Raw genomic sequence first — 16,047 nt, forward strand, 5'->3', positions numbered from 1 at the left:
TCCAGAATAGCTACTTAACTGACCCGATGGTAAGATTGCCTGACTTTCCCAAAGACAAGAATTACTGTGTTTATGTAGGAAACAGACTGAGAAAATAAATTTAAGGTGCTTCAAGGTCATGTCATACCAAAATAAGGTATGTTTAATAATCAACAGCGAACCTTCACGTCCCATCACACACTTTTAATGGATGCCCTTTTTCATGGCTTTGTCTTTTGTGTACATCAGCGTCAGAAGATTTTTAGACTCTACGGTTACTGTTCTCAAATCCTCAATCATTGCAGGAGTAAGGGGTTTGGATTTTTAAATAAGCCTTGAATCAAATCAACTGAGAAATTCAAGCCAATATTCTAGGAAGCAATCAATAATCTTCTTGTTTGTGCAACACTGAATAACCAACATTTTCAGCTCAGTACACCCTCTATATCTAATCACAGCAACTACTGCACACGGCAATGACTGGCCAAAAAGAGTCATCACTGCATCAGATACATTTGAATAAAGCTATTACTCATCTCTCTCTTCCTCTTAAGTAGTTGCAGTGGATTATTTCAAGTCAAGCATGAGTGCACAATCCACCTGATAACAGCATGGGTAGGATGTAGCATAGATTCAGGTCCTCTATGGACATAGCAAGGCATTGTGGGTAGTCCCGAAGGGAGTTACGGGTTGACAAATATTTGAAGTGTAGCCCAGCTCTGTTTACCTGAGCCAAAGGTGCAGGTCAAAGCTGTTACTGTTCAATTCTGCATCACAAAGGAGACAGACCCAGAAGTGTCAGAGCAATTTTAAATGAAACAGAGCTTCAGAAGATAAGATAAAATGCACACTTGGCATCTCTGCTCTTACTTGCTTGATAATACAATATTTTTATTGAGCAATTGATCTTCAGGAAATCTATGAGAAAACATTAAAATTGTTCTAAGGTGGCTAAAAGATCCCAGGCCTGGATGAACCTGTAAACTTCAGTCTAATTGATGCACTTGGGTTCCAGAAACCAAGACTATACAGACAGCTGAACTCTGATTGTTTCGCACTGTAAACTTGTCTTTGCACATTCTACACCTGTGTTTTCATCTTGTGAAATCCACCCACATCTTAAGTAAAAATCACAACTACAACATCTAAGACATTAGAAGAACTGTTCTAAAAGTGGAACTTGAGAAAAAGGACAGCAGTTTGTTAATCCCCCCCCCAAAAAAATCTGCAAAACTCAGTTACAAAAAACAGTCCCACAATGGGTTAAGTAAAAGGACACCGAGATGTGTTCATATACAGAGTGCAATCAGATTAGAACTATTTTTAAAAAATGTTTTGTTAGCAGGTTCATTATACTTGCTTGATTGTTTGCTGTAGAAATACATTATCCATTATCAGTGCATCCCTCAGGATAATTGGATTTGTACAGTGTTCATCTGGCTACTGATGCCACCTCCAATAAAAAAAAAGATTCAAAAAGGTATCTGTCAATTGCATGCTCAATTCTAAAACTGGACCTCTCAATGTAGCAAAATTGGATGGAATGGACATATTTCTCAGATTATAAATATTAAATTGATATCAAATTGTTTCACACAAGAAATACAGTGCTTCAGGGAACCTGCTTTTCTGCAGTAACACCTGATTGTCTACAATGGCTACAACTTCAAATCAGAAGAAGGGACCAGAAGAAACCATGCATACACCAATGTCTTTCCCAGGTCTGTTTGGGCCAACACAGTTGTGTTTTTCCAGTGATGTAGATCAGAGGCCAATAGTACAGTTCATGGGTCCACAGTGGGAATTGTGCTGACCTTGTTGTTCCTGCTGATCCTGCGTTCGGGCCTCTGCTTTGGCACTTTGGTCTGGATCAGTTCCTCAGGTGTGTTACCCAGTGGTGGCAGCAGCCTCTTCTTGCTGTTCCTGGTTTCAGGTAACCACTGAGGTGGCAGCTCAAATGGTCCAAAACCAAACTGAGGGGAGTCCTCTGCTTCTGTAGGTGTAGCAGGTGCCACCTGTGATGAAGAGGCATAAGCGCATGTGTGGACCGGAGAAGCCCGAGGTGCTATAATTGAAGGAGGGACCTCCTTGGTGATGACCAACCCGCCTGTACCCTGTAGAGAGTCCTTTTTGGTAATCACTTCACCTCTAAGGCTCCCCATTCTTGACCCACCTTTTTGGTCCTCTTTGGCCCCTGAGCAGCCTCCTGACCCTTGAGATGGGATCTGATTCTCCACATCCTCCTCTTCTTCTTCTTCAGAGGGTCTGAAGATCTGCTGTTGGCCAATGTTAAACATCTCTAGAAGCTGGCTTCCAGAGCGACCAGCTGTCTCCAGTCCCACTGGCTCCCCGATCACGCCATCTGCCCCTAAAGAGGCCAGGCCCCCGCTGCTAACCACGTTACGGCGGCTGTAACGTCTGTGAATCCTGGCCAGCAGGTCCAGCCAGCTATGACGCGCTGAACGGTTAACAGTCAGAAACAAAAGTGGGTTTGTGAGCAAGGATACCTTAGGAAGCCAGAGGGCTGTGAGATATAGTGAGACAGGCAATTCTTTAGTGTCTGCCAAAATAGTGCGGTAAACCACCAATGCCCCATAGGGGGCGCTGCAGGCTGAGAAAGCCAGTACTACAGCCAGAAGAGTTGCATGTAGCTCAGCTTCTCTCTGGGACACATATGGGATGGAAATGCTGTTCTGGGGAGTTCGCAGCGCTGCGATGATCACCTTCTTCTTCTGGCTGGCACTTACTGCTCTGCGGATCAGAAGCATGAAAAGGAATACCAGAGCCAGGGGGAGGATCACCGTGGTGACGTTGTAGATCAACACGTACACCATGTGCCCCAGCGAGCGTGCGTGGTCATCTGAGCAAGATGAGGTTACGTACACATCTGTCACGTTGGTCACAGCAAACACGGGGAGGCTGGCCACAGCTGCATGGACCCAGATGTAGATGACCAGATCCCGAGATCTTGCATCTGAGATTTTCCTCTCTAATGGGTACAGCACTGAGTAGTATCTACAGACAGGAAGACAAAGTATTTCAGCTTAACAACATGTATGCAACAAGCATTTTTATGCTTTTGTGTTTTCAATGATATAAGCCCACTCAATGCCCATTATCTGTTGTCAGCAGTCCTATATACATTGCCAGCAGGTTCCCCACTTCACCTTCTAGAAGGTGAGTCAGAGGAGGCTTTCTTGTAAGTAATTAGTGATACATTTTCAGGCTAAAATGGCAGCAAGAAATCCACATTTGGAGTCTGGAGCTGTGGTGGAAGCTTTATTCCACTTGACCACACACACACACACACACACACACACACATACACACACACACATACACACGTTTGAGACTCATTATGTTAAGATGTTTCTCACAAGCCATTTTTTAGGTTTAGGCCAAAAAAAATTACTAATACAAAAAAATAGGTTTAGGCTACAGAAGGGTTAGAAGTTTAAGGTTAGAGTTAGGGAGAAAGTTCCTCCCCAGTACAAAAAAAATAAATAAATAATGGTAGACTCCTTCTGATTACTGGAACTAGGGGCATGTACTAATAGATGGCCCAAGAGGGGCAGCTGCTAGAACTCACCTCCCCTTATCAAATTTCGTGAAGTAGACTTCCTTTACCAGGTTTGAGTATTTTAATTGGAATTATATAACAAATACATGGCTTGCAGTGAAATAAAGCCCATCAAAAAAAAAAAAAAAAAAAAATCTGCTTCCAAGAATTAGTTATATGAAAATAAAAGCCACTTTAGTGACCACTTTGGATGTGTTCAATCATGCACATTCATCACTCACTTTTACTGGAATCAGATCAAAGAGTTTTCTCCATTTCTCTGCGACATATTAACTTCTACAAATGTTAAAATTATGTGGGTGATCTCTTGAAAACTGCAGTGCAGATAATAGCATGCAGATTGTCTCACATCCTTTTGTTTTCACTTACTCATAATCAAAGTAAATGAAATGAAGGAGGCATTGCCGTCGTGTCCGTGGACTATCTTGTCTGTGCTGCTGTATGATTGTGTGCGCGTGTGTGCTTGTGTATGGGCGCTGCAGTCTCAACCTGTGTACAGAATATCTACAGCCTCGATTACTCTCCTGGAGAATAAATAATTCATTGGTTTGATATCATTCTGACTGTACCAGTTGCTATGGAGGCAACATAATCTCTATAGCAGTAAAACAAGGGCTGAGAAGAGGCTGCAACAATACAAGGTCTCACTGCAATCACCATAAAGTTGGTAGAGTACACTCAGGTACTGCTGATGTGAGGATTTTTGCAGAATGAGATCATATCCTATACACAGTCAACCATATTATCTATATCAATTTTTTTGCACATCCACTATCTGGTATATTTTACTTTTACAAATTAATAGTCTAAAAAAATGTAGCTTCTATGCTCTTTTGTGCTCTATTTTAAACGTGTATTTTATGATACTTTCTACTTGTAGTCCATTGTATTATTACTATTATGCTGCAGATTTTAAGATATAAATCTACTAATATATTTTGCTATATAATTGTACATAAGGCTGTCCAGCTGTATTATTGCCAACATTAAAGTAATAAACACATTAATGAATCAATAATTATGATCCAACAATATCACTCTGCTCATTCTGAAAAGGGACATTTTTTTCTTATGCAATATAAAGCACGAGTGCCGACACCCTGGTACAGAGGAAATACAAAGATTAGAGCTATTGGGACTGACTAGAGTCGTTTTTACACATGAATTCTGGGCAATGTCGAGAGAATCAGCTGGGAACATTGTGTGAGAAAGGTCAACAGTGGACAAAGTGCACAACAGGAAATAGTCAGCTTTAGGCACATTCACACAGCTGGAAATATAATGCACATAACCAGCACCTACTTGCTGTGAATTCACCAGACAATTAACTGAGTGAATGAAATTAAAGTTCAATTAAAAGACTGAGAATTTAGTAAAGAATGTTTAACGGGAGAAAATAACATTAAACTGACTAAACAAAGTGTTTTAAATACTTCAGCTGAGATAGATATTTCATTGAGATAAGTCTGTCTTCCAGATGAGGAAGGGCATGATTGTGATACGCTTACATTTTCAGGTATTTTCAGAAAGATAATTAGTTCAGATGACTTGACCAGGCAACATATTGGCAAACTGATCGAAGAAATTTTTCCCCAAGTGGTCCATTCAAATACAGAGAAGTGAGCAGGAGGTGCATTTTAGTGTTTTTCAATCACTGAATTTAAATTCAGTGATTCTAGCTGCAGACCTGAAGTGAGCATAAAAATTGCATTGACCTGTCCAGTGCGATGGCGCTGAAGCTGAGAACGGTGACAGAGCAGAAAAGTTTGTGGAGGAACTTGAGAGTCTTGCAGAGCACCAGCGTGTGAAGCCACCAGCAGCAGCGAGGACTGGCTCCGAGTGCCACATCAAAGGGGATGCACACCAGGCCAGCACAGATACCAGAGCACGCCAGGTTCTTGATGAATCGATTGGTCACCGTTTTAAAGACGTTTGTGCAGCAGGTGCACCACAACACGGTGGCATTACCTGTCGAGGGGAAGAAAGATGTTTAGAGATTTAGAATAAAAATCAGGTAAAGTTGTTTTCTAATGTGTAGCCCTAGGCAGAAACTGTAATTATCACCTCGCAGTTGTCTGTGTCACCGCAAACCAGTCAAATTGTAGTTTAAACCCATTCATATAATAAATGTAATGAAAAGTTTAATCATTTAATAGGTGTAGGGTCACCAATCCAGCATACAAACAAATGTGAAATATGGCCACAATCTCTTTCTCTTGAGTTAAGGTGCAAAATAGTGGCCAGATTTTCAGTTCACACAATTTTCATTTGCACATATCAGTATATAAAAACCATAACCATTTCAGACTTTTACCATTTGAATGCAACAGTCACTGTTGTCATATTAACTCATGAAAACCTCAACACTGGTACAAGTAGCCCTTTATGAAGATGGAGTCCCCAGATTTTTCTGTATCCTTTTGTTGTGCTGGTATGACCACCATAGATCATAAAGAAAATACTTGGGTTGCCTGAAAACTAAATTGCCCATTGACAGGAAGGAAGGCTTATTATCTGTCTGATCTGCTATAACACAGATGGATGGTTTCTGGACTGTTTATTTCTGACCTCCATCCAGCACAAATACTGCAACTGAGGAATACAAATAATACATGGGCTGAAAAAGTAAGAAGCTAAGATTCAACACTATATTGCCAAAAGTATTCACTCATCTGCCTTCACACACACACACACACACACATGAATTTGAGTGACATGCCATTCCTAATCCACATGGTTTAATATAATCTCAGCCCACCCTTTGCAGCTATAACAGCTTCAACTCTTCTGGGAAGGTGTTCCACAAGGTTTAAGAGTATTTATGGAAATTTCTGACCATTCTTCCAGAAGTGCATTTGTGAGGTCAGACACTGATGTTGGACGAGAAGGCCTGGCTCGCAGTCTCAGCCCCAATTCATCCCAACGGGTTCGATTGTGTTGAGGTTAGTACTCTGTGCAGGCCAGTCAAGTTTTTCCACACCAAACTCACTCATCCATTGCTTTGTGCAATGGTGAGCCTTCATGTTAGAACAGGAAGGGGCCATCTTCAAACTGTTCTCACAAAGTTGGGAGCATGAAATTGTCCAAAATGTCTTGGTATGCTGAAGCATTAAGAGTTCCTTTCCCTGGAACTACAGGGCCAAGCAAATCTCCTGAAAAACAACCCCACACCATAATCCCACCTCCAAACTTTACACTTGGCACAATGCAGTCAGATAAGTACCAACCGCCAAACCCAGACTCATCCATCAGGTTGCCAGGTGGAGAAGTGCAATTTGTCACTCCAGAGAACACGTCTCCACTGATCTAGAGTCCAGTGTCAGCGAGCTTCACATCACTGCATCCAGTGCTTTGAATTGCACTTGGTGATGTAAGGCTTGGATGCAGCTGCTCAGCCATGGAAACCCATTCCATGAAGCCCTCTTCACACTGTCCTTGAGCTAATCTGAAGGTCACATGAAGTTTGGAGGTCTGTAGCAATTGACTGCAGAAATTTGTCGACCTCTGCGCCTCAGCATGCACTGAGGTATTTTCCTAACTTTGCCCAGGGAAAAAAAAAAAAATGGGAAACATTTGTATTTCTCCAAACTTCTTAAAAGGACCATTTACAAACCAAAGAGAAACACAACGAACTGAACTGATGAAACTGCTAATTCAAGGTTGGGATTATTGTATTGACATAATGTGTTATGTAAGGTTTGTTGTTTTGTTCAGTTTCTCTTCTTAAATGGGTGTGGTATTCATTGTGACCTCTTATGGTGAAGCAGCTACTGCCAGTCTCTTTTTGTGAATCTAATTTCCAGTGAGACACAGATATTTGGAATTCTTTGTAACCTCTTGGAAATTAAACATCATGACCTCTGGCCTTATTTGGTAAACTGCCCAAGGTTATAACAGTCCTTACTTCCAAACATTAAAGCTTTGGTGTAAGTACAGATGCATCACATCAGAAAGAAAAAAAAAATCTGTCACTTTGAAGCTGCTTGTTTTGCACTTGCAGTGAATGAATTCAGCTGTGACCTGGAAGATTTTCCACATTAGATTGAGAAGACTAAGGTGCCTCACAGCAGGACAAGACAACCACTACCAAAAATGTTGCCTAAAATCAAAATCAAACTCATTATAAATTCATAAAACAAAAACATTGGCAGAAGTTCAGTTTAGTTCAGGGAGTTCCAGCTCCCAGACAGTTTGGACAGACTTATGCTTTATTTTTATTTATTTGTATTTATTTATTTTTTGACAATACTGAAAACTCTACAAGGGACAGAGACTCGTACCAAAGACTTGATGGCAGAGAACAGGGCAAACTCAGGTTAGGTTTTTATTGAAAAGCCTTCCATTGTACTTCACCAAATACCATCGAATGTTTTTATAAGGCAGATAAGGATTGACTTGGTCTTAAATCCTGATTTCTAGCACAATCATAATTATTAACCATGTGTCGCCTACTGATTCTCTTCACAGGTTTGCAGGATCAATTCTACCTAAACAAAGCAAGACAGCAATTGATGGATGCAAGCAGGTAACTACAGCATTTCTATGTTTCTAGTTCTCTCTCCATAATTTGGAGTGACTCAATGGTAATGACTGGTAATTAAGTTTCAAAAGGTGAATTTTTTCCTTCCTGCACTGTGTTAACTCATGTCAGGTCACACGGGACTAGGTGTGATTTCAGCCCCTTTAAAAGTAATTACCCACAGATTAGCTGCACTCTTGTTAAGAGCAAGATGCTCTGCGGTGAAGGAAACTTATCGCTTTCCTGTGATCCTTGGTTAAAAAAAAAAAAAAAAAAAACACTCATCATAAGGTGGATGGGGGGAATAAAAAAGTAACCATGGTTTAAAGAAATAAATACAATAATCCTGAAGAATTTTTTTTCTCTCTAAAAGCAAGGTCGTATATAACAACCACTTATGCTGATTTCCTGTTGTTGTTATTTGGCCCCGGAGGTTTCAAATGGAGCTGGAAGAAGCTGTTTTCAGGAGAACACGCTGTACTTATGTAGGACTCGAGCAACATACTGTGATACAGAACAGCACATAGGCGTAGCATTTCAGGGAAATCCTAATGTAGCTCTCAATGATAAAAATATGCTCAGCTTCTGCGAGGCTGACTAATGTGGAATAATTAAATTAGCACAAATACACAAACACTACTTGTTTCAAATGTAAACCAGATAATAATAATAATATATAAAAAAGAATGCTTATCAACTTAACAAACTGACTTGTTTATTTATTTCATTAACACTTTGAACAACAATTTTGACTAGTACCTTCCAAAAAAAGAAATGGAAAAAAAAAAAAAAGAGTAAGACCAATTTGTGAGTGGGCAGTATGGTGGCGCAGTGGTTAGCACCGCTCAACTACTGCTTGGGCTTGTAGCAAGTATTTAGTGTAAACCATTTCCAGAGTCATGCTCCTAGGTAATATTCACTGTAAATCTGAATACTGAATAAATATACATGTCTGGATTTCAGACATAAGATTCAGACCAAAATTGATCTCTGACAGCTTCCTGTTTGAGTATGAGACACAATTGTACAGGTTTAGCCTGCTAATAAAGCGCTTCACAAATGCTCTACCTACTGGGGTGGCTGTAGCTCAGTAGGTAGAGCAGGTCACCTACTGATCGGAAGGTCAGGGGTTCGATTCCTGGCTACTCCAGGCTACATGCCAATGTATCCTTGGGCAAGATACCTAACCCCAAGTTGCTCTCCGACCGTTCCGTCGGAGTGTGAATGTTATATAATTAAAAAGCACTTAGCTTAGTTAACATGGAAGTGCTTGTATGAATGGGTGTGCATGGGTAAATGTAAAAAACGTGTTGTATAAGCACTTTGAGTGCTCTGACTGAGTAGAAAAGCGCTATATAAGAACTAGTCCATTTACAAGACAGATCGCCGATGGGGATATTCTCCCGTAATTAATGAAAATATAAAAATCAATTTAGAAGTCAGGATAACATTACAGCAAAATTTCATTATAGAAAACCCTTCAGCATTTTATTACCTTCTGCAAAAGTATTTTGCCTGAATTCGTTGGTGCTGCCCTAAACTTTTATCCAAATACTTTTGATTAAGCCCTGGGTTAGTAAAGATATAATACATATTCCATAAAAAATATGTTTTTAATAATAATAAAAATCAAGAGGCAATCAGAAGTTGGCATCACAGGCTAATGAATAAGGCTGCAGCTTAAAACTGATGTTACTATAAATAGACTGGTTCTTCCTCTAGAAATTTGGAATTTCCCCAGTTCCTCACTATCCAGTTACTGCCAGCTGTTCAGTGACCTAGGTCAGATAATAGATATGGGAAATCCCCACTTTCTCCATTTCAGTCAAATGGTCAAGGTATAGCCTTTTATGACACAGTGGTAGCATCTGCCCTTTTCTATGCAGTGGCCTGCTGGGGGGGTGGATGCACCGAAAGGGACAGGAGCAGGATCGACAAACTGGTGCGGAGGTCTAGCTCTGTGTTGGGATGTCCTCTGGAGTCTGTGATGGTGATGGGTGAGAGGAGGATGTTAGCAAAGCTGACATCCATCATGAACAACCCCCATCACCCTCTGCATGAGACCGTGGGAGAGCTGAGCAGCTCCTTCAGTCAGAGACTGAAACATCCTCGCTGCAGGAAGGAGCGCTTTCGCAGGTCATTCATCCCAACAGCAGTTAGACTGTATAACACTTCATAATGTCTTGAGTCACTTGGACACTTTACCTCCTCTGCCATCACTTTATCCATACAGTCAGATACATTTTATTTATTACACTCACCCATATAATGCATACCGTGTATGCTGTGTACCTTACCGGCTACAAATGTATATAATATTTTGATATCTGTATATAGTGTTTTGATGTGTGTGTATATGTGTGTATATGTACATGTGTGTATTGACTATATATTTTCTGTATATAGTGCTTATGTCTATGTGTATAGTGTTTTTCTATTTTATTTTATTCTATTCTATTTTTAGTTTTCTGTACTGAGCTGCTGTAATGCGCAAATTTCCCCGTCGTGGGATCATTAAAGTTTTATCTTATCTTATCTTATCTTATCACACGGCACAATATGATCACATGATTAAGCTAAGCCAATCAGGCATGAGGCTGCACATTAATAGAATATGCTATTATAGCATTAACAGCCTGAAATCATCCATGTTGTTTACTCTCCAGATAAATAAAGCAAAAGTGTACAAAGGCTACTAAACATCCAGGAATACGAATATCATGTTGCGCATCTTTGAAGAATAAAGAATACATGTGCCAAATTTCATGGCTCTACTCCTTGTGGGTTTGGAGTCAATAGACCAGAAAGGAAAAACTTCAAGGACAGACGCCCAGACGGATGGACAGATGGACAATATGATGACAATATTCTCCTGCTTTATATTGCATGGGAGGATAATAAAAACTGCTGTGGCTAAAAAGATTGTCCTCTTAAGTGTCATTTAATGCAGACAACAGTGTCACCTATATTCTTTCATATTCAAGGCGTGCATTGTCTACAAAAATCACTTTTTTACCCAAAATGCTCACCAGGTAGTTGAGGAACACCTTGGTAACCATAGTCAAAGCAGCCAATAGCGAGAAAGAGCACACAATAAAGATAATTATTTTGCCCACTTAATAAATGGCAGCCCAACTACTGGTAGCAGAAACATGATCTGCTTCAAACTGAGTTGGATCATCTCGCTCCAGATGTCTAAAACACAAGCTGTTCGATGTGTGAAGTGCACTTAACAGCTTTTTATTTACATCCCGGTGCTATTATAATTACTCTAGTTTTAGTGGCAGATTTATTATTTTTTTTTTTTTTAGGAAGAGTAACCACAGAGCTACTCAGTCACATAATTCCCCACAGACCTAAATACAACTGTTGGCATGTCAGCCAGTGCCATGCACACTGTGACACATTAATGAGATTTACAGTAAAACTCTGATCTTTGCCTTATCAGTGAAACTCCATAATTATGACTGGAAATGTTATGAATGTAAAAATCAATTTTGAGGAAAATATTCTCCCTTTCTAAGAGAGTTAGATGAGAAAACTGAAAGGGCTCACATATCTGTGTATTTAGGAAAAAAAGAAGGCTGTTTCCTACCATACCTTAGACAAGAAACTAGAGGCAGCAAGCCTCTGTCTCCCCAGTTCAGTTTAGTTTATGTTTTATGGAGAGTTGCAGCTCAATTTCATGACAAATGGCAGTTTAACATTTCCACAGGTAGCTTTCAAACAAGGCCTATCAAAGTCTCTGTACATGCTACACACAGTATTGTTACTGCAATGAAACGACTGCACCAAACTGCATTTCTCTATTTATGGCGTAAACAAACAAGGCATCTTAACTGGTCAGCTCTGGAAGTATTAGGCATGGTTGGGAATTCAGGAATTTCCCCTCCTGCCAGTATTTAAACTATTAAAGACGTGAGACAGAAATGATCTCTTGGTCTAAATCTAAATAAATAAATAAATGTCCCAAAAATATTTCTGAGTTCTCAGACTAAGAGTCATCTTTGAGAATATTATGTTTGTACACAATTTAAAGATATTCTTTTTTTTTTTTTTAAGAAAAGGATCCAAACATTAAATAGCAACAGATGGAGGAGATGGAACAGAAAAAGGAGTAGATGAATTTTCATCTTTAATTTGAAGGTTTGTTTACCAAATAATTAATCTAAATAGCAGGGAGGGGAGGTTTTGCCAGAAAGGCTGTTTTTCACCCCACCGCAGAGTTTTAATTACAAAATTTGTGATTCAGATGAAACACACACAGTCACAAAAAAAATACATCCTTAATATCACTACCATGGGCTGAAATGCTTCACACTGATGCTTTTCCACTGAACATTGTTCAAAACTATGGAACTACTCCTGATAGATCCTAAAGTTCCCAAATAACTCAGTCTGATTTGTGTGCAACAAAACTGTTCAACACATCGAGAATGTGTGTTAAATTAAAAAAAACAACAAACTCATTCTTGAGCTGGAGTATTTCAGCTCCAGAAGGTGGATGATTCAGTGAGTTAATACTGATGCAAAAGCGCACAAACTAACATAACTGCAAACAATCCACATCGCTGAGAATTTAATGAGCACTGGTTTTTGCCGCATCAAGGCTTTTGAGCAAATTTGCAGTTTGAATATCATCTCCTTTTCTTTACCTTTGCATATCTCTCTGTGCCATAAGAGAAGAATTCATAAGGAGATACAGAAGGCAGTTACTTTTACCACACATTTTTCTTTTGAATGTCAAATGCCTCAGGTATACATGAATCCTTCACCGACTTTTGTTTCCCCATGAAAATTGCATGATGTTTTTTTTTTTTTTTTCCCCAGCCAGTCATGCAGATTCTCTTTTGGGCACTAAAACCCCCATAGAGATAACAAAGTGTCTACATAATGGAGCCAGCATTTCCTGCTCATACCTGATCATAAGTGCTGTCTAAATATAAATATGATGCAGCTAGGCTTTTATCATACTACAAAACCCTTTTTGAAATCATTAAAAGTAGCCTGAGAATTGAGGGACAAACATTTTTAAAAATCCAAACTTCAAAGACAGCCCTGTGGAACCATCATCGGTTTATCACTCATAATTTTACCCTGCAGGTTACATACTGTATGTATTTAAAGGTGCCTACTGATGAAGCTCCTTCAATTAGCTTTACAATGACTACTCAATTTGTCATTGATCCTGAAAGTGATTCAGATATTTGGTGCTCCATTTATTTTTTCCAGTAGCGATTATCCTGACATTATAATTTCATTAGCAAAGGGGAACCCATTATAATTATTTTCATTATTTGTACATACAGTCTGTTTGTACTTTATCACTCACTGGCTTTTGATAATTGGCATTAATATTTCTGTGAGAATCTGCTGGTTTAGTGTCCAACGATCAGTCCCAGCCTTTGTTGAGCGGTATGGAGTCTGAAGGTGCCCAATTGTATTGACATTAGAGAATTTATGTTATTCACTTACCTGGAAATTGATTTGGTTCATTGGTGTATGTATTCCTTACCACACATACAACATGCAGAGAAAAGAGGGGGGAGGAAGGCATTTTGAGCCATGCTGTCAGAGGGCAATTGTTCCAGCTATCCGAGGCATGCTTCTCTGACCCTGCACATTGCACTGAATAGCAGGAGGTGGCACTGGATCAAAGCAAGTCATTTGGTCTTTTTTTTTTCTTTTTTGCCTGTTTTGTGTCAATTGCACAATGTTTCATCATGATGAGCTATGCTCCAGCTTCTCACTGAGCCCATAGGTTTCCAAACAACACTGGGTGTGTGTTTTCTGCAGCGGGGCAGTGAGGGTAACACACAAACATTTGTGACAAATATGATATGATCCTCACTTCCATCACCATCATCAACATATTCAGCTTAAAGGAAGCTTAAATTGTGTTTTTCCTTTTTTGTTTGTTTGTTTGTTTGTTTTACAGTAAGTTACTGCTACTATTTATGAGTTTACTGGTGAAACAGGTAACCAAAGTTTTCACCACACATGAGGCCTAGAGATATGTGGGGATAAAAGGGTAACACACCTTGGCATTTTAAGTGGGAACTGTAAGGGTTTATGTCACAAAGTACTACACTGCCTTAAGCAGGTTGTTTACATTTGGCAGTAACTGGTGGTTCGAACAGGATATGCAATAAAAATTAATTTTTTGTTTGTTTGGGTTGGAACCCACACTAATAAAACTGATTCTTTGCCTCACGCTTTTGATTTTCTAGAATTGTCGTTTACTTTTAGCGGTATTCTTGCATTATGTTTTAAATAGAAGATATTATTTTACTGTTTAATACTGACCAAATGACGACTGATGATGCAGCTGTTCGTTAGATGTTGCAAAATGTCTCAAATCAATTATAGGCTACACGGGTTGGGCGCACTAGAAGATCCCCATGACCCAGATTGGAGTCAAACTGTTGACGCTTTTTGAAAAACAGTGCCTTATAGTTCAAAAACTGAGCAGCAATACAAACAAAATCAGTAAATAAAAATTAGGCTGCTTTTTATTCTATATTTTTCTGGCTGCCTATTGAGTTTGCACTGAATGCGTAAGAGCACCGAGCAGACTTACCGAATAGCGAACCTATGAGGATGAAAACCTGAATGGTGGTGGTGAAGTCCCGGTAGGCTTGCTCTCGCACGAGTCGCTCCTGCTCGTGCAGCCCGCTGCCCTCGGCAGGTGGGCTGCTGTCCCACCGGGTCGATGGGCTCGAAGCGTTCAGGAGATCCAACCAGAGGTGGGCTGCTGTGAAATTGACTGCACCGTCCTCCACCGTCGCTGCCCGGCTCCCTGCACTATCCATGTCGATTAACTCCGAGATTCTTGTGGCTTTTTTTTTTTTTTTTTTAAGACTGACCAAGAGTCAACAGCCAGGGGTAAAGAGGTATTTCTGACCTGCTTTTTATATATACATATATATACTAAAAAGGGGGGAAAAAATCTACATATCAGAGCTTATGTTGCACGGGATAAGTCAATGAAGCTATAAGGCGGACACAGGCAGGAAATGCGAGCAGCTGCCAGCAATGATGTGGTCTTTTGTCAGTAATTAAGTCTGATAAATTAGGGAGGAAAATACATGTTAAAATAATCCCAGCCTATATCAAAGCACAGGGAAATGGAAAGCCTACGCTATGTCCCATATTTCCCCAGTACTGCGGATGCACGGCAGAAATCAGTCACTGAAATCCGTGCGCCGTGTGGCTGGATGGATGCTGGACTATCTGACACCCAGTGCACCTAAAACCACACCGGGTTGCGAAGTGTCCATTCCGGGAACGACGCCTGCAGCACCGAGAACACTGTACCATCACCCCTCGCCGTCCAGAAAAAAAAAAAAAAAAAAAAAAATATGTGTGGCTGACAGACTGTTACTCCTGCTGCCGCTGCCAATCGCACTGTGAGAGGCCGTTTATTGGTAGACTGGATGGTGAGGGGAGCCTGCAACTGAATATTTAACAGCGTGAGGTGCAAGACTGAAGAGGAGAGCCCTCCTCTTCATGTAGCACCAAGAAACTCCACTCAATCTTATGAATGACAAGCAGCATGGAGGAAGGCCAGCCTGGATCATACTGGGAAATAAAAGGAACGGATGTTTACATTTCCAATATGACGCCAAATCACTTAAAAAAAAAAAACTATTTGTTTAAGGAAATGTTAGTTTTAAAACAAAACCTTACATTATCTTCAAACTTGTTTCTAATCACTATATAAACCTTTATGTTGGTCAAAAATGTGGATGAAGGATTTCAAATTCAAATACAAAGGTAGGCTAACTGCACTCTCCTCTCACACTGCTCCTGTTGTCTTGTTCAGTCTGTACTCTCATAGGAGCTTGTGACATTCCTCTTAGGTTTGCTGAAAATAGCAGAAAGCATACCCCTTTCTTAGTGCACATTTCTTAGTGCATGTTTTAATCAATAAGGGAACCACTTTTTTTTCCCCCAAAAGATGCCTTGA

At 40.0% G+C, this 16,047-nt stretch overlaps 1 protein-coding gene across 1 annotated transcript; it reads right to left on the minus strand.

Moving 5' to 3' along the window:
* Positions 1-890: 890 nt before the first annotated feature.
* On the minus strand, positions 891-14,890 carry gpr176 (G protein-coupled receptor 176). The gene is made up of 3 exons (XM_030722218.1): positions 14,659-14,890; positions 5,275-5,527; positions 891-2,994 (listed from the first exon to the last, which is right to left on the minus strand). Exons 1-3 carry the CDS (start codon positions 14,888-14,890, stop codon positions 1,764-1,766), a joined length of 1,716 nt encoding a protein of 571 aa, XP_030578078.1. The 3' UTR covers positions 891-1,763.
* Between the last annotated feature and the right edge of the window lie 1,157 nt (positions 14,891-16,047).

Source organism: Archocentrus centrarchus, chromosome 24, assembly GCF_007364275.1.
Source record: "Archocentrus centrarchus isolate MPI-CPG fArcCen1 chromosome 24, fArcCen1, whole genome shotgun sequence".
Classification (NCBI taxonomy): Eukaryota; Metazoa; Chordata; class Actinopteri; order Cichliformes; family Cichlidae; genus Archocentrus; species Archocentrus centrarchus.